At 26.9% G+C, this 24,944-nt stretch overlaps 1 protein-coding gene across 1 annotated transcript; it reads left to right on the forward strand.

Moving 5' to 3' along the window:
* The first annotated feature begins 4,326 nt into the window (after positions 1-4,326).
* On the forward strand, positions 4,327-17,106 carry hid (head involution defective). The gene is made up of 4 exons (XM_070648442.1): positions 4,327-5,254; positions 12,455-12,629; positions 12,722-12,938; positions 13,601-17,106. Exons 1-4 carry the CDS (start codon positions 5,044-5,046, stop codon positions 13,676-13,678), a joined length of 681 nt encoding a protein of 226 aa, XP_070504543.1. The 5' UTR covers positions 4,327-5,043; the 3' UTR covers positions 13,679-17,106.
* The last annotated feature ends 7,838 nt before the right edge of the window (positions 17,107-24,944 follow it).

Genomic DNA, 24,944 nt, shown 5'->3' on the forward strand with positions numbered 1-24,944 from the left:
TAGTGTTTCGTTTTCAAAACGCGTGACCTATCCAACCAAACTTTCGCTTGAGTAATTCCTGACCAGCTTCTTGTAGCAATACTTAATTTGACGGCCAATCACTGATTCACCAGATTTTGAGGATCCGTTTTTAGCAACGATTTATAGCCGCAGTTGCTGTGCTATATATGTATGTATCATAAATTCACTTCTGTTTATAAAATTTTTACATGCAAATCTTTTTGTTTTTGTTTAAATATTCACATTTACGTGCTAATCACACCACAACAAAAATATAAGTATATGAAAATGTATGCAGATATTTACGAGCGTAGTATTTTGCAGGCAGCTGAGAGAAAGTCATTGAACTCTTTCAATTGTGTAACAAGTTCTACGTTGATTTTTAGCGCATTTTTGAATTTTTTTTCAAAAAGGTAGCTTAGTAAATCACTTTGTCTTTTCGGTCGGCTGCCAATAAAAACTTTTTATCTAGACATCGTAGAGAGCTCGGAATGGTTTTAAAAGATTCAAATCAACGCATAAATACATAAATACATAAAAAATCTTAAATTTCTGGTATGGTGAATTGGAATTTACTGGATCTTGTATTTTAGGTCTGGAAGTGACCTGGATCTTACTGGATCTTGTATTTTGGGGTTTGGAAGTGATCTGAATCTTACTGTATCTTTTATTTTAGGTCTTGAAGTGACTTATATCTTGTATTTTGGGGTCTGGAAGTGACCTGTATCTTACTGTTTCTTTTATTTTAGGTCTGGAAGTGACTTGGATCTTGTATTTTAGGTCTGGAAGGGACCTGGATCTTACTGGATCTTGTATTTTAGGTCTGGAAGTGAACTGGATCTTACTGGATTTTGTATTTTAGGTTTGGAAGTTATATGAATCCTACTGGATCTCGTTTTGTAGATCGAGAATTGACTTATTCTAATCAAATACTGATCGCTGGAACAAAAATGCGCTTAAGTCCTTCGATCAATAACACGAGGACTTTTGTAATTTTTTTTTTAATTTTTTTTTTTTATTGTACCTAATATCTCGTCGAGAAAATATTCCTTGAATTTATCAGCTCAAGCCAAAAAAATTTTAAAATAAATTTATGACAATTGTAATTAATTAATTTTCCTCATTTTACCGATTGAACAAATAAGGGTTATAAAATGTAAAAAAATATTAAACATAATACGGCATAATAATAATAAATTTTACAAATGACTGTCTAATACTGCAATATTACCGCTTTAAAACAGGTTTTTATATCCACAGAAAACTACGTGTACGACCTGCGACTGCTACTGTTCATTGCTTCATTTTATTGAACATGCCCACAAATCGCATGAATCTGTGGTGAGAGAGAAGAAAGGCTGAACATGCATACGAAATATAGTATAGCAAGCATCTGATCGAACATGCTGTCAAGTGTCATGAGCTGTAAATCTATTAGTGCTTGCTAATTTAATTTCAAAGATTTTGAACAGCTGATAAGTCGTGTTTATAGAATAAAATAAAAATAAAATCTTAACATTGAAGAAAAAATCCATTTTGAGTTATTTTTATTGTTCTCAAATGTCAATTGGACAGCAATAAAATGTCAAACAAAATATTTTATAAATAGTGGAATAAAATTTAATGACTCGAAATGAATTGCTTATGAACTGATAATGTTATCGCTAAAAGATTATGAAATTTTCATTTCCCTAAAAAAATTGAGTCATTTCAGTAAGCTACACATTTTAATTTCTTTTTATGATGCTTTTTTTTCTTCATGACCGAATATTCTTACTCATTCGTAAATGAAGATGCAATTTTGCTGTTGATCTTTTCTCATTTAATTATGACATTGCTCTCAATTGCTCCTTTTTTTCCTCGTCATTTGTCTCTATTAAGTTTCATGCGAGTAAAAGAATAAGGGAATGTAAGTTGATGATGATTATAATCATAGAACGAGTCCGAGTTGTGTCAATTTTAATCACGTTTTATATATGAAAGAGTTTAATTTCATAATTTAATGAAGAAATTATTAATATTATTGTTGTTCGCAATTATCCTATGACTGTTAAATGCTGTAAATCATTTTAGTTTTTTATTTTCTCGAACATGAGATTTATTTACTTTAACTATTGTTGGAAGGCTATCTATTTGAGAATCTTAGATATAAAAAAATTTATAAGAAAATTGTTTCAAGACAACAAGCTCCTTAAACAGTAATCAGGATGAGAAATTATATTGTTAATTCTAGTAAGAAAATAGAACGAAACATTCGTCATTAAATGCGTTTCTTCTTAAAATTATATCGCACGAAATCGACCTCTTGTATTCACTTCTTGATTTCTCCTTCAACTCCAATTTCACTTCGTACAAATCGATTATTTATTGCCTACTTAACTGCCCTTTTGCCTTAAATGTTCTGCATGTCTACATATAAATAAACCACAACACAATCCATTAATTCATTTTATTTTCGTTTTCAATAAGCGAAAGAGAGGAATCAGGACAAACTAATTAAAGTCGATCGGCGTATCGAGTTTTGTTGTGTTACAACTTTAATCCCATATACCGTTAACAATAAAGAGCGACGCATTGAAGTTCTAGCTTAGTCATTTTTCGTATTATAGTCATTCATTTTCATTTTATAATATCTCTTTTTTATTGTACTTAACTCAACTTTTTCTTGATGATTTGTTTTTTAATTTTATTTATTACTATGCCATATAGACTCGTGTAAGCACTATCTGTTTATGGCTGTGATGATTTTTAGAAAAAAAAATACTTCTTCTCTGTCGTAGACACATTTAAATGTGCTAATGGATGAATAGATAAGTCTCACTGTACTTGGACTGACCCATAAATTTTAATTGAAATAGAAGTTCTTTTATTTGAAGTAAATGAAAAAAAAAATAAATAAAAGGTTTTTGTTGTTATTGCTCTACCTTTAACTTCATTTAGCTTTCAATTTCTATTCTTTTGAGAACATATGACAAATGATATTTAAGTAACTGTGATTCTTAATTTGTCTGACTTGAAAGTTTATATTGTAGATTAGGAATGAAATAATTAAATTTCGTTTTTCACCTTGTCTGATGAAAATGAAAATGTTTATATTTAGGTCAGATACATTTTGAATAAGAGTAATGAACTCAATATTAATATTGCAATTCTAATGTTTTTTTGTTATGAGGCATTATTTACATTATCACAAGTAATTGCATCACCTATACTAAGTTTCATAAATTGTCAGCATGTTGGTGGGTTTATGTTGAATTAAAAATTAAAAAAATGAATCATGCATAAACAAGAAAACCACAAAAATTAATATTGCGCATCAGTATCATATGAAATAATTTTATAAAATGATAAGAAGCTCAAATGTTCCATATTTTCTAATGTCACAGAAGCCAATAAACCTCACCAATAGGCAAACAAACAAACAGAATCGAAATATGAATAGAAACACCTTCAAATCATGCGGTTAATGTGCGATGTGTGCCGATAATAAATAACCTTGAGATAGTTCAAGACTTTTTTTTTTTAAAGGCAGTTTTGCGATTTTTTTTTTCTTCTCTTCGTTCCTTCTTCTTTCCACCTTCCATCTGATATTACACAAAGGCATCAATTTCAAGCTGAAACATGTTGAATCGCGTTTCAGAAGAAATCAGAAAGTGAGTGAGAGAGACGGAGCAAGATAATTTTTAAGCAACATATAATTTTGTATGGGCAATCGATAAAAAAGACATAGAAATGAGTGTGAGTTGAATATACAACAAAATATAAAATAACAAGAAGAAGTGATCAAGAAAAAGAAGCTGAGTCTCTTATTCATATGTCGAAATTTTGTGTGATTAAGAAGAAAATTATTTAATGATGAAAATTTTGTTATGGTAAAATTGAATTTGTATTTTTTCTGAAAAAAAAAGTTCTAAGCTGGAATCAACAAAGTTACAATTTTATTAAAATACACACTTTTGTCGATACATCTAAAAAGTATACAAAACATTGCAATTTATTAAATGCATGCTTAATAAATTGTTTGTCAATGCTTCAACAATGTTTCTTTCATAATTTTCCCCTCAAAACATTCGAATGAACATTAAATTTTGAGGGGAAAAACAAACAAACATCAACAAATACTCCGCATTTTCCCTTAATTTTCGTTGTATTAATGCTTTTCATGACTGTGTGGGTATTTTCTCCGCATAAAGGAGAAAATTATTTAGGGGAATTGACACACAAAAGCAACAGATATCGGATGTAACATTACATTAACAACGTGAGGAAGAATGAACAAGGGGCAACACATCGAAAAAGTAACAAGGAAAGAATACAAACGATGTGAATTACATTTTGTGCAATCAAACATTTCATTTCATTAGATTTCCTCAATTCAAGCGAGTAGGACGCAATTTTGCAAGAGTTCCGCAATTTGAGTTTTGTAAAAAGATAAAAAATTTCGTAAATTTTGATCTTGACTTAGTTTGATGTAAAAGAATTTAATTTAAAAAGACTTGAAAAAAATTCTTATAAACACACAATAGCTCTAAAACTAAAAAAAAGTGATTTAGAAGAATAAGTAGTGACGAAAACTAATTTCTATAAACAAAACATTTTGTAATACTAAAAGAATGAGTGCATTTAAGAAAATTTAAAAAATATATAAATCCATCAGATTGAATTAATTAACTTACAAAAAAAATAATTAGTGAAATAGCAAAAGTGATACAGACAATGATGGATAAAACATATTTTATGAAAACACCAGACTAGAATTAAAGATTAAAAGACTAGCAAGATATTGCAAAAATAAAATATCAAATCCGTGTGTGTTCGAAAAGTTGACTGAGAAGCTGAGACTTATTTTTTTATTTCGCACAAAATACGATGTGATAGAAATTTCGTCGTAAAAACAGAAATAAGCGCAAACTAATCAAAATAGAAATATTTTTGCAAATTGACAATTTAGTATTTTGATAAGTGGCAAATTTTAAAATATATTAATAAAAATAATTGTAGAATTTTTGTGTGTGTAAATCGTGATCGCATAATAAATCAAAAATGGCTGTGCCCTTTCACGTGCCCGAAGCTAGTGATCCAGCAACAAGTGCTGCGACTTCATCGTCATCATCTACAACGTCAGCGACATCACCGCAACTGCAAAATCCAAGCGGTGCTGCCCACAATCACTCGATGCCCATGAATGTAGTAAACAATGAATATTTGGTGCAAGCACTCTGCGAAGCACTTTATCGTTATTCTCGTGCAGGAGGTTGGTGGCGTGTTTTTATATGTTAAGAGAAAGAATGAACAATTTCAATGAGTGAGAAAGGTCGTACATAAAAAATTGTAATCACTGTCGTGTGATGATGAAAATTATTTCCTAAAGAATTTTTCTTTCCGTACATTTTTTTATTGTAATCCGATTTCGTGTTGACACAAAAAAGGTGCTTGAACCTTTACAAGAACTTTTTTTTCATGTATACTCAACTCACAAAGAAGCAAAATAAAAAAAAAGTATTGGAAAATATTTTCGTGTCCCCATAAAATTGATTGCCTCAAAAAATAAAATAAAAAAGTTAAATAAAATTAAGCTCGAGACAGAACATCTGGTAGGTTCCACCAAAAAATTGAAAATTTCTGTCTGACACTCAAAAAATTTTTTTTTCTTTAATTTTATTTTTGTTGCTTCTTTTTTCCTTTAAAATTTTCCTTTAATTTGATATTCCTGACTTTTATTTATGCTTAAAAAAATTTAATTTAATTTCTCAAAACACGACAAAGACCAAAAAAAAAATACAGTGAAGCAGTCACACCTCTCAATTTTTCCTTTTTTATGTTGACTTTTCTATCACTCTTTAAGACGCTATTGCTAGCTGATTATTTTATGAATATTATTGCATGTGTTTTATCGCTTTTTTTTAGATCATTATTAAAAATAAGCCTAAATAATTTTTAAATTGCAATTTTTGATTTTGCGAAATTCAGAGATTTGCGTCAAGTACCTAAATTTAATCATTTTCACACCTCTGAAAATACAACTAGAAGTCTCTGTTATACGATTATCGATACACTTTCAATGTTGAAGATATAATAATAAATACATTGTCATTCATACGTGATATTGATCTCTATCATGCTTGCCATATGATTTTCTTGCTTGTTTGCTCGTTCATTCGCTCGTTTGTTGTTTTTCATTTTTCTTTTATTTTTTTCATATTTTCTACTATCCAAGTTTATTTTGTGCTTCTTGCAAACGTGAATTTTTTATTTCCATCTACTACCATTTATTCTCACTTTTTTTTCAATCGACATACAATCATCATCATAATCGCAATGCATGTACATATTTATTTATTTCATAATTTCTTTCTTTTTTTGTTTTATTAGTTTTTAGATGATGAAGAGAAAAATATTGTTTTTATGACTTTTTGTCACTGACTAAATATATGTGCTGGAAAATTTAGGAGACATGCATAATAAAAAAAATCTAGTATTTTGTACGTCATGAAAATGAAAAAGTTCTGTACACAAGTACAGAAATAGAAGTCGTGAATAATATTGAAATCTTTTAATAGCAGCTCTTAATAATTGCCAGATTGATACAATGTTGAGTTTTATTTCTACTTCTGACACATGAACAAATTGATTTTCAAACTATAGTCTTGTAAATTCAGTCGTGAAATGATTTGAACAAAAACGTTTATTAAGATTGTTTTCACAATGTATTTCATAGGATAAACTTATTTAGAATTTTAAAAATAGTAATTATTAAATATTATAAGTCCCGAATTTTTAAACGGTATTGTATTGATTTATAAGAAAATAATTTATTAAGACCTTAATTATTTTGAGACAGTTTATGAAAATTATATCTTCACTTTTTGTTTTTTAAAAATTCATATGTACCAAGAAGTTTGAAAAAATATTTTACGGATGTCTTCCGATATGAAATTTTTAATCTTTAAAATTATTTCCAAAAAAATTAATTTTCAAAATGAAAACTTAAAAATGCTCAAAACTTTAATCTGCAAATCCAAATTTTAAAATCAAACTTGATCTCCTTAAAAACGTATAATTCACATTAATTATACATACATACATAAATAAATTTAATTCCAATATTTTATTTTACCGTTCTTGTTCCAATTGGCAATATAAAATTTACGTTTCTTTGTTAACACACTACCTACATAAAACTCATGCAGTATTTAAATCTCACATAAGGTTAATAAGCTCTTTATTGAACGAAAATCATCCCTAGACGACTTTGTTATAATTTTTATGCTGTTTTAATTCCTTAACAATATATTAATTACTTTATTCATCGCATAGTAAACAAGAATGACTCTCGTTAAGGAGCAATAGAAAATTTCCATCACAAGAACATTAATCTACATACTTTATAGTCAATTTTACTTTCGTTTTCATGTTAATAACGGAAATCAATTAAAGAATAAAATGAAAATAATAAAGGAACTTTCGTGAAGCAAGGAATATGCATTAAATAGTATGAGAAGTAAGAGTAAACTCACAAACAGTATAAAAAGTCAAAAACGCTAAACTTTACATTTTCTTACAAATCAGCCGGTCAAAATGAACGTTAAAGCATGTGCTTATTCTTAAATGAAAAAAATGTCTCAAAAAAAGGTTTTTCTTTTTGAATGGTCAATTATTGTAATCTACACACAAGTAGCTGAAGCAATTTTAAGTCTGTTTGAATATATATCCACACTAAATGGAAGGACATTAAAGGTTAAAGAAACCGTAAAAAACAACAACAAGATTGTGCTACAAACCAGAAAGAGGAGTGCAAAGAGGAAAAGAAAAGAATCATAAAATTGCGAATCTTTTTTCTGCTCTCTGCCATTGACATTGAAGATTCAATAAAAATGTGTCCATTTCATATGCATGCAAAAAGGAGAAGGCAACCTTAATGCACACACAAATGTGAAAATTTTATTTATGAGCCAAAGAAAATCCCTTGCTAACTTCTGTATGTATTCCATTACATATTAAAAACATGTGTGAAGATTCGTTTTTAAATGCACGACTTAGTGCTGTTTAAAATCAACTTCTTTTCTTTAATTTTACTTCTTTTTCACTCGCATGTTGTTGTTTATATTTCATTCGTGACGTTATTTAGACTCAGCCAGTAGCCAATATATTTATGCACATATGAGAACAATAAAAAGCATGACAAAGATTAAATGTTTCTCCTTGACATTCGACTCATAATCATATGCCTTCTGTGCATATATGCACAAGAATATTAATAAATTTAAAGTAAATTATGTTTGGAGATTCTAATCGAGTCATATCGGGTGGTTTTAGATTTTCATTACTGAAACATCATTCCTTATCTTAAGCAAAGATGAAGGTCAGTGTGAGACAAAGTTATAGATCAATATCAAGATATTTATAATTTTATTAAAGTCATCAATCAAAATATTAATAATTACGACCCTCTAGAACCTCTACACATGAATAAATAAAGAAATAAGTTGAGTCAATGAAATAATTGCTGTTGATTGAGATTAAGCATGTGCATATATACATTATGTTATGTAATCTAGTCGAGCGCGCGAGTTAGAAGCTGGAAAAGCATTATTTAATAAATTCATAAATTAATGGACAATATCGTTAATCAATTGAGTATAAGAGACACCTCCAAATGCCTTAGAATAATAATTTTTTTCTACTAACTCAATTCATGCACTGCAAATAGCAAAGTCGTCACAATACTTGAATAATTTATACATAAATTAAGTTGAAAAAAAAAAAACTTTATATACTGTAGCTTATACGCGTTGTGAATATGTATCCGAGGAGATCTCGAAACAAAGGAAATGCAGTCGTGTAGTTTACAATTTATCGTATATTATTCTTCTTATTTTCTATTCTCATTTGCACAGCGAATTAGCATTTAAATTGTGCAAATATTATAGCTTATTTATTAAGAGAAATGGAAAGAATTTTTAGAATTTACACAGCTGATTTTGATAGTAAAGAGTTAAAATATTGAGTCTTCTATGCAAATATTTGAGCATTGCGCACCCTTGAGAATCTTCATATGCAATAACTTAAGCAACACGAGCTCATAATAAAAATAACAAAAATGAAAATGAGCAATATATAAGCAGCATAAGTAAGCGATAAGATCGTCGTATTTATGTATGTATACACAACTCAATGGCATAAGACATCAAGTGCATTCACAATTTCTGTTCTTGTTCACACATGTTTTTGTTATTTTAACTTCTCTCTACTCTCTATCTCACTCTCGTTCCTTTAGATTCATATTTCAATGACATAAATACTCGTACTTACTTATTTATCATGAACATGTTCATATATTAATTATCAGCATAAAGGAGAATAAAAAGAATGAAACATTCAGCTGATGAGAATCGTGACCAATGTTATTAATATTCATAAACATGAACATATTTTTTAATTTTTTAATTAAATTATTAACAAAAAAATATTTTTCAATCGATAAACGGTAAAATTATATTTATGAACAAGTTTTTATGCTATTTGGGCATTACGGGAATCATTGTAGATTTGGTAATGGTTCATTGGAACTGAAAATGAAATCAAATTGTTATTATTCTTAATAGCTTTGATGCACAAGTAATTTGTATTGAATACATCTTAATAAATTAGTAAATGATGAATCTTCACGTCATTCTAAATTTTAACCTTAAGAGTGTAAAATGTGAGCTTGTGGCAACATTACTTAGAGAGAAATTTATGTGATTCAATTTTCGCAGTTTAGCTTTTCATGCTCATATCTGCAAGTGAAAGAGAAGATTCAAGGAGAAATTACACATGAAAAATTCAATAGTGAACAAAATTCACACGATAAATTTTCTGTGGCAGTGAGAATCTTGGCATTGAGATTACTTCTACTTTAATAATGCTGCAATGCTCTTTGTTGTTGAAGGTGATCATTACATAAAAGTGCTTTTCAAAAGAAAATCCTTTCTGCTCAGAGACATTTGAGATAATGGATCTTAAATCAGATAATTTAATTAAGCATAACGCAATTCATTTAAAAATGAACTTTGAAATTAGTATGAGAATTATAAATAAAAATTACTTCCTATGCTAAGTTCAAACTTAGTCATAAAAAAATCTATAGAGCTGTAATATTCTCATAATTCAAAATTAATCACATTACTACTGCCTAATTCAGTCAAAGTGCAGAGCCAATGCACAAAAAAATTAATTCTCCCATTCATCTAATTTACTCATTTCCAATTATATTTTCTAAACTCGATAAATTGATTGACACATGTTGCACTTGTGAATACTTTTTTTTCTCGTCAACAATTGAATAAAATTGCACATGAAATGCATAGAATTTTAAAATACTTTCTCTCTCTTTTCCCGCATATCGTACATACATGCATAGAGGAAGGAAAAAGTATTTTTCACTTTGTTGCTCGCGCACGAGATGCATTTTTAGAATCTGAACCTTGTACTTTCCCATATGTGTGTAGAGATGATTCATTGCGAGCTAATTCCATATATTGTGTATATTGAGAAGCTATAATGTAGAACAGTACAAAATGAGTTGTTGAAAAATGCGGAAAAATGAAATGCAACCACCCGTAAAGTAATTAACTCCATTTAACTTATTTTCTCTCCGTGCTGCTATTCTGTATGTCTCTTTGCCGTTGTGTACTAACGTTTTTCACTTCAACGACTTTCAAGCTCAAATGTGTTTTGGCTGCTGATTATTAATTGATTTCGATCGTCACCGTCAGACTGGTTGACGAGTATTTTCTGTGGTAATTAAAAATGTATCAGATGACGCTTTACTTAATTACAATGTACTTGACACGTTTCACTTAATTAGAGGGAAAAAAAATTCTCGACATTCTTCTTCTTGTAGCTTAAAATTAATTTTTCCGTTTGATGAAGGCAAATTTTTTCCTTCAAATTTTCTTGCGTTCGCCTTACATTTTATTTTTTCATTTTTTCATTTTTTCATGTGCAACATTCACAAAAAAATTGGAACAAGAATCGTAAAATTGCATTTAATTTTTCAAATTACGTAATTAACGACAATTGTATATGATGACAAAGTTATTATTCGACAACGAGACTTGATTTTAATTCCACATTCAAATTTAAATCTATAGTTACTAACAATTACTCATACACAATAAGTTAATGAGCTTCTGCATTTTTATTTGTATTTATTTTATCTATCTATAGATTTTCACAAAGAACAAAGTAATTACAAGAGCAGCAGGAGCTCAATTTTATTATTAGTAATGCGATTAAATAAATACTGAAAATAATTGTCTGAAGCTTATTCAAAAATTTTATTTGACGATTATAGCGCATTTTTAAGGAATCAGAATAAAGGCATTTCTTCAATAATAATTATTACTTATAAAAAGTCAAAATGAACAATTCACAACATCATTTAGAATTCGAAACACGATAAAATAAAGAAGCGATTAAGCAGCAATTAATGAAAATGATCTTTTTATGATTGATTCATTTCGAGAAACAATGGGGAAATAAAAGATTATTGTTAAGAGATTAAGATGATTTTGTGACTAGACATGAAACTCGTTAATAGACAAATTAACTCACGCACAACGCGTAATTTAGTTTCAAACGTGGAAGTCCACAAGTTCATAAAATGTAGTAACAATGCACTTGAAAATGCCGGTACAAATAGGAAGTGTTTAGAGCTAATTTACTTATTGTTTTTATCTACATTCGAGTTTAAAGTATGTTTAATTGAAATTTTGTTCTTATGCCTCAATACAATCGTAAATAATTGAAAGCAAACGTTTTGTGTATGTGAATAAATTTACAATTGCATTTTTTATATCGTTAAGTGAGCGTCCAATAATTGCAAATATTCAAGGTCAAGAGCAGCAGTTTAATCGCATTATATTCATTTTTTATGCAATACAAAATTTATTTGCAATGCAATCTTTACATTTAAATAACTCACAGCTCTGAGTATCTGAATATGAATTTTTAATGATGTTTAATTAAAGTTAAGAATACAAGTTGCGGGAGTAAAGATTCATACAAAAATATTGCGCATTTTATAACAAATTTTGCTCGTCATAGTGATGATCTTATTATTGAAATATCTAGCTAATAAGAATTTCCATTAAGTTACATAAGATATATCAATCATCGTGGCAGAAGCAATAATTGACCATAATATGGATGCATCGTTTAGAACTTGTTATAAAGTTATGATTACTAGTTATTTGCTATAATACTTTGTTGCACATTTTTTTTATTGGCTATTATTCAATAATTTTTTATTATAATTCATGCAATAATAAAAAAAATTCTCATGAAAATTCCCTTCTTTACTAACTCATGTAGTTCATCGACATACATCATCATTATAATTAATTTTTAAATGTCAATTAAATGCTAATAATCTATATGTCCACAATCATTTTCTACTTTTTTTGTAAAGGTACATTGACATCACCACCAAGTCCATCGTCGGCGTGTACAACATTATATGGAAATGGTGAAGTATATTTCAACTTTAATGATCTCCACAATTCGCACTTAGATGACATTTATGGATCGCCGCGTCGTCAGCGTAGTCATAGTTTGTCAATTCCAACATCAACACAGTCGTCAAGGTAAATTTTATATTCTTTTGTTCTCGTCATAAATTCACTTCAAACATGCAACATGAAATTATTGTTTATAAAATATTATTTTCAATTCACAGAACTATATTTTCTTCACGAGGACATGCAATGACTGACGACGAAGACGATTCAAACGGTGAGAATTTTTCTAATCCTATTTACATGGATGAACATTATAACTGCATGACATTAAGGGAGCAATTGCAAGAATTCCCTGGTCGTGTGCCACAACGAAAGAGAAAAACAACTGCAACAGTTTTGGGAAATCCGCAACAACAAAAATTACATAAGCCAAAGGTGAGATAGAGAACGAAATGGATGTGGTGAAAGTAAAAAAAAAAAATAAAAAGAATAAAACAAACTTTTTCATTGTCGAGAGTTGAAAAGTAAATCTGTGCAAGAGAAATTACATTTTATCCCTTCTGGAAATAGAAAGTAATCTCGTGAATTGCTAACATAGAATAGATTCAAGAACAAGGGAAATTGAAGTTTCCTTTTGTAAAATGCATAAGACATACAAAAAAAAATGAAATGAGAATTTATCACCCTAAGAGAAATTATTAACTGTGCGATGTTGAAGTTGTCGTGTCAGAGATTTATTTGTTTGTCTTGTCGTGTTCATAAGATGAAATGATGATGAACATTTTAATAGGGTCAGTTGTATCAATTGTAAATCTATGGAAGCAGATTGTGATTTTTAAATCTAGTTCTAAATAAAAAAAAATTCTCTCTTTTTTATTAGTCAATGACCCCGAGATGAAAATAAATCAATTCATGTATTATGTTCGTGATTTATTTCAAGGACATTCTATACTGTCTAATAGAGTTTTTTTCTTTTATCTAAGGATAAAAAGTCATGAACAAATTGGACCATAAAAAAGATTTATGTAAAGCTCTTGCACTTTTGTAGTAAATTTCAAAATATTTAACAATTTTTCTTATTTATCTTCTTATAACAGGAACAAAAATTTGCATGGTCAACAATAGTTGCACTAGGCATGTTGGCGGTAGGCTGTGGATTGTTAGCTACTCGCTGAATTAAGTTATCTTTTTAGTTATAAAAATATAAATTATATTTACATGAAAAATATTTGAAAAGAACAAAAAAAAATATTCAAAGTGAATTAAAATTTAAGAAAAATAAAAAAAAAAAAAAATAAAAAATTGTGTATAGAAATTGCTTTAGACTTCATAATACAGAAGTCATTCATATAATTTTTATTTGCAACGTAGAGAAACTCGAGACATGAATGATATATTTGTAATATTTTTTACAAAAAGACATGCCGTGAAAATTCACTGCCATAAGAACTTTTTGGAATATAATCCTGTGTGTATTAAAAAGCAAAATCAGATTTAAAACATAGACTGCTTGTTTTTATATCACACAGCGACGAAACTTAAATTTTGATAAGAATTAAAAATTAAATTTTTTGATAAAAATTATGATACATAAAATAAAAATATTTAGAACATAAACATGCATGATTCTCAAAATGCAATGATGAAAAATAAAAATAACAATAACATTAATATTTTTGTAGAGAGAAAAAAATTTTCCACAAAATTTATCGCATCACACTTTTGATACATAAAAAATAACACAAACTTCATGCTCTATAAGCAAAAAATATGGTGTAAATTGAAAAAAAAAAAATTAAAATTTATCTTCTTATAAATGTACACACAAGAGAGACAACAAAAAAAAATTAACAGTAAATTTAATTAATTAAACATATTGAGAGCAACAACAGGCAAAAAAAGGATTTAAACCAAAAAGCGATTTTGTGATTTCGAAGTTCGTATTTTTCATAGCGAGTATTAAAAAGCATTAAAGTATTTTTAAATAAAAAAATAATCAGATTTAACCGCAAAATGGAATTTAAATTTTAAATCCTTTTTTCTGGATGAGATGAAATTGAATTGAAAGCAAAAAACATTATTTCGGCACGTTTCCAAAAGAAATTTAATGATTAAATTACTCAAAACAATGTTTGGTTGAAAATGAAAATTAAATACATGAGGGTTGATTTCATATCTAAATTAATACATTGCCGTGGTTTTAGTAATTACCTTAAAAGAATTAACAACTTTTATTTCAAATTTGATTGTAGTGCAAAGAATCAAAGCTAATAAAATTAGAAAACAGCAGTCAATTCTAATAAAAGATTTTAGTTACCAAAATATGGCAATTCTAAAAATAACCATGGCAACGTACAACAGCTTAGTTTTAATTATTACTATAACTACTTAATAGATTTTTTAGGATAAATCGTTGCAAAAATTTTAAACTTTTTAATTTTCTAAAGATGAAATGAAGTTTGAAAATTGCAACAGTTTTATCCATAAAATCATATTTCTATCCAGTAATCTAATAGCACATAGCACACATTGAATCAATTTTATGATTTTTTTATGACTTAATTAACATATTTTAATTATTATTATAATTTCAATTCATTATTACCGAGATCTTTCAGTTCTTGAAAGCTCATCTAAAGCATATTGTGATCAATTTATCAAGTTCGACTTGTTCGGAAATGATTCAAATTATTTTGAATTGAATCATTTTAAGGTAAAAGTTTCTTTTGCGCCGAAAATGTCGGACTTGAGCCAAACAAACCAATAATTAAAAAATATTCAACAAAGAAATATGAATTTTTTCCAAGAAAAAGTAAAATTATAAAGATATATATTATATTATATATTTCTATACATACATTATTAACAATTATGATAAATTTTTTATGATTCATGTTTTCTATGAAGAAAAATAAAATAAGCAAAATGAAAAAGTCTTTTACAAAAAGATGCTTAATAATTTGTAAATAATTTGTAATTTTTTAACATATTTTTTAAATGTTAGATATTTGTGACGTGATTCAATTCAAAAAATATAATATTAAGAAAATATTTACATCTTTTTAATGCAGATCGGAAATGTTTGTTCTCTGAAAACTTTTAATTTCAACAAAATTTAGAAAGCAGCTACTAGAAAATCCATCCTTAATCCTTTGTTTGATCTTAATATTGAACCTCGACACATCGCATTGATTGATTGCAATAATGTACTTATTACATATAATGATGTTGATGACGAATCTGAATAATATATTACTTGGCAATATGTAGCATTGAAATATTTTTAATGATGTCTAGAAATCGTCTATTATGCATCATTGACTTTGATAAAAGAAAATAATATAAACATTATAAAAGAAAAATGTGAATTGAAGAAACAGAAAGCAAACATTTCGTCTGATAAGTTATAAGTTACAAGCACAACAAGAAGAATTTTTACGTTATAAGAAGAAATTATAAAAAAAAAAAACATGTAAAAAGCAAAGGATGGAGACATTTGTGTCATTGTATAGAGTTTTAAATGAAGTTGTTGCCAAAGGAAGGTTCATTTAAAATGTCGATAACAACAAAGGTATCCATCCCTTGATATAAAAATATCAACTTTTATTATGAAAAAAATGAGAAATTGTTGGCAATTCCCATGGACAATTTATTTGTATATTCCAAAGAGAAAAAAGAAATTCTATTCATTTTGATCTCAATTAAATTAATTGGAAGGAAAGTAATACCCCCAATGAGCAAGAAGATTTAAACCATGACCAGTGATCTCTTAAAAAGCAAAAGAAAAGAAAAAGAAAATAAGCAAAATTGAACCAAAAAATTGCCATTAAAAATTATCTTTCATTGTATCTCAATATTGTTTATGAATCTAATGAGAAAATTTGTGTAAATTTATTTAGGTATAGATTCTATTCTTTAGTTTACTTTAGCATTTGTTTCATAATTTAGTTTAAATTTTATATTTTAAGTCTAAACAAATTAATAGAAAAAAGTAATATCTTAGACAATTTAAAGCAATATCTCTTCATTTACATTCATTAATGCTTAATGACAAAAAAGAAGATGTTGATGGAAATTCTTGAAAACATAATGAAGGTGCAGAGCATGAAAAATATTTTTAATCAACAAAAGAATGTCAATTTTATCTACAAAATCTTTTTGCAAACACTTTCGTCAATATTAGCACATCTTTGAGTAACAGTGCGGTCAGAGATTCTATACAGTAGGATCATACCTGACGTGCACATTCCAATTTCCCTCCCAAGAGTTTACCAATTTTTGAGTATATGTCATCCTTGCTGATTTCATCTAAAAAAAAACTTCTTTTTTGTTTGTTCAGTTTTTTATGAAAATAATTTTCTTGTTTGTTTATTCATTTTTAAGTATGTCTAGCCCTTTCGTCTTCTTTGTGGTCTATCGTACTAACAAACTAATTTTCTGTATCATAATTTATTTTTCTATCCTGCTTCTGTTGTTTTTGTGTAGTGAAAATTTTAATCAAAAATTGAAAAGTTTTCAGATGATCTCTTTAATGCAAAGAATAAGTTAATATTTCTCTTTTTTCATGTAATCAAAATTCATAATTATTTTTTGATCACAAGGAAATATTTGTTTTTGATGGAAAGATTAATTAAATTTACCTTATTTTAATTTTTCTGTAAATTTCATAAGCAAAATTTTGCAAAGATTTTATAATCTTCTACAATAAAGAACAATCGACAATTTTGAAATTATTTGTGATGTATAAATGAAATTTTAGCAAAATAGTAGAACTTTAAAAAAACATAAAACTAATATAAAAATTCTCTACAAAAGAGTAAAAAATTATATAATTCTTGAAAAATAAATTTCAAAGTTAAGATTAAATTTTGAAATCTCGTTTCCATAGAAAAAATGTATGCATTCATGCACATCATTCATAGATCTACAATGATCTGAGCCACAAATAGCTATTATCAGTTCAAATGAACAAATTGCAAAGAAAAACAAATTTGTATAAAAAGTTATTTTACCCCCAAGATGAGGGAAATAAAAACATTTTCATCTCTGTATGTGTGAATAAAACGGTAAACGGTGATACTTTTATAAAATCTCAAAAGAAACAGCTATTTTAACAGATTATAAACTCATCACAAATAAATTCAAAGTTGAATTTGGAATTTGAAATTAAATAAAATTCATCATTATTATTCTTGTAAATGATCAAGTTTAGAATTTAACTAAATACAGAAAAAAGAGAAATATTAAAAATTATAATTCGAATCTAATTGAAAAATTTAAATGTAAATAATTTGTTAAGAATTTAAAAAAACTATATAAAAAATTAGGCAATGTAAATTGTTTTCTGAAATGAATGCTGAAATTTTCGTTTGTTTTATTATTATTTTAATACAATTTACAACATAGATACAAACACACATACATACAATTTCATTTTATTTGAACAAAAATTAATATTTTTTTTAATTTTGGTGACTCACAGCCTGGTTTTAATAAATCCAATAAAATATTTCAGAAATGTAAACTGATTAATATTTTGAACTGAGATGATGAAAACTGTTTTGTAGCTTGAGATATTTTTATGGCATGAAAAGATATTTTTGCGGGCACAGTCATATAATTCATATTAAAATATTCCCTACGAAAGGGATGCAGAAAATCTTAAAACTTTAAAAGTATCTCAAATTATTAAAATAACCATCTCTAATCTTTCAATTTTATTTCAAAAAAAATATATAAAACCAAATTTATAACAACAAAAAACACAAAATTTCTTATGCGAAGAAAGAAATAAATAGGAATGAGGAGTTCAAGACAAAAAAAGCGTACAAAAAATGAAGAATTATAATAATTAGATGACAAAGTTAATGAATTATATATTTAAACAAAAAATGAAAAAAATGTAATAAAATAATCAAGAAAAAGGGCTGATGAGATAGTACAACATGCAATCAATTTAAAAATGAAAATACAAAACTTTTATTACTATAAAATTATTAATAAAAACTATTTTGTAAAGGTAGAATTTCAAAAAAAAAAAATCAATTTGATATATTTACATAGACATTCATTCGATACATTAAAGCATATATTATATATTAGAAGCATATATCTATACATTCACATAATTTTTAACAAACACAAACTTTTTCCTTGTCTTTCTCTTGATGTTCTCTCGATGTGCTTTAAATTACATTTTAATAATAACAAAATAGCAACTTTTAATACAAAAAACACAAAATATTAATAATAAAAGTAATGAAATGATTTCAGACTCAAATTAAGACTTGATACAAGCTATACTTTACAATGCATTTAATATTTTGGTAACGTCATTTGAGACACACAAATAACTATTTGGGTTAGATGTTATCTCAGAGATTTAGAACTTTTGAATCTCTGGCAGTAACTTCTGCCTTGAGTAAAGAAAACTTCTTGTATGGTATATTTACACACATTCTAGAATTTCTGTAGACTGTTTATTAAATTATTAAATTACAAAAACACACATAAAAAAAAATATTCAAGACAAATCAGCTTTGAATATTGCATTGCAAAAACTTAATGCTTTTTCTTGTAAAGAGTTTTGAGGCTTTTTATGACGAATATAAAATTTATTCATTCTCGAGTGCTGTAACATTTTTATGAAACAAAAGAGAACGAAAAATATTTTCTAAAAGAATTAAAAATGAGATGGAAATTTTTTGCATAAATGATAACTGCCATACTTGCATGTTTAAATTAATTTCATTTTATTTGAGCTCAACCTGATGGATATTATGTGCGGTACTTTATGATTTTGTGAGGTTATTTGCTTAAACTCGATTTTTTCAATTTAATTTAAGGGATAATATTTTTATGGTTGAAGCACATTTGTCGACAAGGTCAATTGTGATTGCATGTTTATGCTCAAGGTTGAACCACATGAAGAAATCCTTGTACAAGGACACACATTGAACGAGAAAATGTTCAGATTCCAATTATCAAGCACATTCTGTCACATCATTTCGGTCAAAAAAAAAAGCAAAAGTCCTTTAGCTTTTGACTCAAAGTCAAATGGTTATGTGGAATTTATTTATGACAGAGAATCACTTTGAGTTTTGAAATTTGAAGCTATCTTCTTGATCTTTTAGCAGCATTTCATTTCTTTTTACTTTTCTAAAGAAATAAAGTTGAATTTGTGCATTTTTATTAATTTTAAATATTTACATTTAAGAAAAATTTAAATAAAATTGAGAAAAATTCATTGAAATTGCTTTCACTTAAGTGAATTTTGCTTATTTAACATTAAGTTGTACAAATAAAAAAAAAATCAGATGAAAAATTGCAAAAAAATATCAATATGAAAAAGTTAATTAAATTAAGTCAATAAGAGAAAATCGTTTAAAACTTTTGTAGAGATAAAAAAGGAAGAAATATTTTTATTAAAAATTTTCTAATTTTTCTTGTAAATGTCTATATAAAGAACTAAAACACACAATATATGTGTTTAATTAGATTTAATCAACTAGTCTGTAATGCCCTTCAAAGCATAGAAGGCCTGTGATGAAGCTCGATGATGTTTGTTTATATATTTTTAATTAAATTTCATTTCTAAATTTTAAATTCATTTATTTTTGTCAAAATTATGTGAAAGAAGATAAAAAAGTAAATTTAAAAAATAAAATACGAAAGTAAATTTGAGATGGAAAATTTTAATTGTGGAGAATTTTTTTGAAAATTGACTGGGAAATTATTTGTTACAAATGAGAGAAAAATTGACCACATTCTCACCTATACAAAATTTTGATGGAATCTGAGTGGAAATCTGAAACATCAAATTTGTTGCCTTGAAAATGCAGCACTGCCATGTAAGATGAATTGCAAAAATTGTGATTAAATTGTAGCGTTGTAGCTACAATTTTAAATTCTCATTCAGTGATTTCCTTTGTAATTTTGTATAGCTCGGGAATTTTGTAGAAATTAAAATGAAATTTTTTGTACGAAGAGGAGCAATATATACTTAAATGCATTCCAGTGATATGAAAAAAATTGCTAGATTGGAAGGACCAAAAATGTAATCATAAAGACATGTGAAGAAGAATTTTTCTTTAATTAAATTTTCTCCAAAAAATGTAATATAAATTTATTTTTCTTTGTTTATGTTTTAAGTATACTTTAGGGAGATTTACATAAAAAGTTATTATTAAGTGTATTTTTATTACTTTTATTTTTTATGAGTACATTATATGTGTATGTTGAACAAAAAAAAAAGGATTGAAAAACTTTCATATTAAAACATTTTTCTTGCTCTTAATAAAATTTTGTTTTTTTTCTTCATTATTTGATTTTTGATTTTTTTTCTTTCCAGTTTCAGTTTCAGTTTCTTAAAACATTTTTCCATCTTTTATTTTTGAGCTCTCTTGAGACGATCTCGAATATCCTCTCGAGCACCATTCTAGATCTCATTTTATTCGAAACAGAAATTGACTTTTAAAACTTTATGTTTCATACTTTCTCAATGGTTTTCAATTTTTATTTTTAAAATCAGAGTTGTGGTCAAAGCACTTGATTGCTTAACATGACGTTATGGTGAAATTTTGGTGAAGTTTTGAATCAACTCTGATTTTAAAATCAAAAGCAGAATAATTAAATCTTTTGAAAGAAAAAAATGAAGGTTTTTACACCAATACGGAATTAATAATTAAGTATATAACAAAAGGTATTAGAAACATTTGTGAAATTAAAGTTCGTTCCTTTATTATAACAACTGTTCACTCTCTTTCTCTTTCTCTTGGTACTACATAATAATGCAATATTTTTTATGCGAAAAAGAAGCAAAAAGTAAAGAAAAAAAACTTTTAATGAAGATAACAGAACTAAAAGGAAAAGCGAATTTTTTATGTTCAATGAAAGAAAATTTTTGCAATAATAAAGAAGAACAGAAAACTTTTTATAAAGTAACTAAGTGTTAAATGAAAATATTCGACATGTTTTTCCATCACTTTTATTGAATTTTATGAGAAAATTTCTTTTACAGGATTCTTTTTAGTTACTTTTTATTTCAGCTTTCAATACTTTGTACAGTTAATTAAACAAATTTTCAAAGAATTAGAATAATGTATTACTTTGTAGTAACCAAAATGATAAAATGCAGTATGCTAGTTACTGCTGCTCAATCTGTTACATGTTCCACAAAATTAACATTTTTGGATCAAAATAATTCACGAAGTTGGTCTGTTCATACAATGGGTCATCATCGACTCAATTAATTTGAAAAATTTTCAGAGTTTTCGAGAAAGAATTGAGATTTCCAGAATATGTCGAAGTCGAGACCTTGGAGACTCATACATCTAACATGCTTGCACAATTTTTAAAATGTTATGTATAAAAAAGTTTAAAAGCCTCAGAACTAAATGTTAAGTACTGAGTAAATTTGCAACATAATTGACATTTTCACAGCACCTTAAAAAATAAAATCAGAAAGAACAAATTAAACAATTTATAACTTTAACTAACAAAAACCTCATGACTTCTGTTGCTTTTATCTTGATTGAATCTCAAGTGACACAAATCAATTTAAAAAAGGCTATGTCACCCAAATATAGCGAAGAAACTGTTTCAAACATTTTTCTAGAATTTCCTTTCCTCCTTTCCATTTTCACATCATCGTTAAATGAAATTCAGTATTGATTCTATGCATTAATCGAACGTGAGAAATTTTCAATCTTTTTTTTTGTGAAATTAAATAATTAATTTATTCTTCTCACTTCTCTTTAATTAATTCGATCTAATTGAATTGGAATTGTAACAGTGAGCAAATTGTATGTGCAATATGCACGTAGAAGCGTCAGGTGCAACAGTCGATTGTGTAAAAAAGTAGTAACAAGCAAAAAGGAATTTTTCGTTAATTATACGATTTCACATTCCCTTATTTGTCGAATATATATATTTTATATGTTTTACTATGATGAGAGTTTTGTCTATGATTAATAGAAAGCTGTTAGAATTTCTCTAAAACTGTTAACATTTTCATTAGCACTTAAATTATAGTACAAGATCACAATCAGAATTACTTTAAATTTTCTCTGACTCAGATACATGTAAGCCTAGATTGAAACTGCCATCAAAATGCATCTCAATGCTTATAACTTGCGATTTTTTCAAATATGTACATTTTAAACAAATCTACTCTGTAAAAATAAGAAATTTAATGAATTACATAAAATCAATTGCAATCTGTGAAATTTAATTAAAATCAATATGAGATTAAAGAACAATGCACTTGTTTGCATTCATTTGTAAATCGAAAAATCTATTAATTTAATAATTTTTCTCGTAAGAGGAGATTGCAAACGTTTCCACGGATATTAGTCACTCGTTATACACTATCGTCGTTCAATGTTGTATTTCATATGAAAATAACAATAGAAATTTATAGGAACCACAAAAAGGGGATGTGGATTGAAAGACAGTTTATTCATCACACTACTCGTTTGATATTTTATATTAAATTCCAAATATATATGAAAGTCCATTGTCCATCGTTAACAAGCAACAATGCATGTCATTATCGACATTGAGCAATTGATGCTACACATAAGCTGCAGTACAAGTAAAATTAAGAACATATATATTTGGATATATTTTCTAAAAATAAAAGAGAATGAATTGTCTTGTACATAAAATATCTCGAGAAATGGATTTTGTGAGGAGTTCCATGACTACATAAAGGACATTCTACCAACAATATAAATGCAACAAAATATCTTTGCTGGATAAATTCCATTTTTAGGTTGATAAAAAATTATCGTCCTTTCAATCGTTTCCCACACACACAGAACATATGTATAGTCATGAATACATTTAAGTAACGTTAGGGAACACCAAATTTAGTATGATTTTTAACATCGAATAATATTTAGTAAAATACGGATTTAAAATGATATTTATCAGGTTTATTACTATCACATGATCGATGTATATTTGAATTGAGACTAGTTATGAAGCTATGAAAAGCTTAACACTGCAATTTATGATTGTTTACCCTATCACATACTGCTTCTCAAACATATTACCAATTCATTCAATCCTTAATCAGGGTCATTTTTTAACTTCGAACCCCTAAAATGTATGCACTGCTTAATATATGGACATGAAATTATTTTCATCTATTGATGTCATGCAAAGATTTCTGTTTATATTTGCAATATTTCATTTTCTTATATTTATTTATTTATTCTTCTTCTTATGTGGACATAAAAAAAGAAAAATATTTCTCGCAATTCGACACAAAATGATTTAGTTACAGAATGAATGAAATGAATGCTTTTACTTTGTTATTTTTTTTATTAATTTATGGATTTCACTACTCATTCAAATGTGGAATTTTTCTCATTACTCATTTTAGTTTTGTTTGTATTCTCTTCTACTTTATTTATCTATTTCTTGTGAATTCATTTGTTTGTTTTTAGATCCTTTTGAATCACATTGAATATACACTTATAATGCATTTTATTTTAGTAACTTTTCCAAATTTAAATTTGCACTTATAAACTATTTTATGTAAAATGTTGAATTAATCCTTTATGTTAACGTCTACAATTCATAGCTCATTATCAACTCTATTATTATTACGATTTATAATTAAATGACTTAATATTTAAACAATAAATATAGTTAATGCAATTTAATATAATTCATCTGTAAATAATACAAATTTGCCTCACAATACAATGGAAAGAGGTGATTCAACCTCATCATCCATTTGTAAAAATAATAATTTGAACCACAATTTAGATATAAATAGATAAAAAAATGCTTTATTATTTTAATTACAGATTGTTGTTGTTAAGAATTAAAAACACCTGTTTTGAGGCCTCAAATCCACATACTTTTCAAATATCTGATGGCGATTTATTATAAGTAAGTAATGTCTGGAATAGAACAAAAATTGTATGATGATAAAATTTATTAAATGGTAATGTTATTTTAAGGGGTAAAAATGTTAACATTGTTGTCGATTATGTCATTCTTTCAGCACCTCGTTCTATCGTTCTTTACACATACAATGTATGTTGGCAGATATGTATATACGGTTATTGTTTTCATTGCATAATTGAATAATCATGTTCATCATCATCAATTGAAAATAATGAAAATTGGTGGGTGCCATTATCACCATATTCAAAATTAAAACAGCAACTTTTTTCAGTATGTCGAGGATAAAATTTAATTTAATTATATCATTACCGACTATACATTAAAAATAAATCCATTTTTTAATATTATGAAAAGTTTATACGAAAATGTATGTGCCATTTAGCACAATAATTCAAGCACATGAATTTATTGCTGTTTATTAATAAGGCACATAGTCTACTAAATTCATAATATATTCTCATCAATATAGGTAAACTCTTAAAAATGAATTAATTCAAAAATCATTCAATTTCAATAGAC

This window comes from Chironomus tepperi, unplaced genomic scaffold (assembly GCF_022539635.2).
Source record: "Chironomus tepperi strain 1889 unplaced genomic scaffold, CSIRO-AGI_Ctep_v1 contig_398, whole genome shotgun sequence".
Taxonomy (NCBI): domain Eukaryota; kingdom Metazoa; phylum Arthropoda; class Insecta; order Diptera; family Chironomidae; genus Chironomus; species Chironomus tepperi.

Excerpts from the sequence above, each read along its gene's own strand:
- hid (XM_070648442.1), top strand. The coding sequence starts at position 5,044 with ATGGCTGTGCCCTTTCACGTGCCCGAAGCTAGTGATCCAGCAACAAGT. Across the intron at positions 5,255-12,454 it reads TCGTTATTCTCGTGCAGGAG|GTACATTGACATCACCACCA; the intron begins GTTGGTGGCGTG and ends TTTTTTGTAAAG. Across the intron at positions 12,630-12,721 it reads ACATCAACACAGTCGTCAAG|AACTATATTTTCTTCACGAG; the intron begins GTAAATTTTATA and ends TTCAATTCACAG.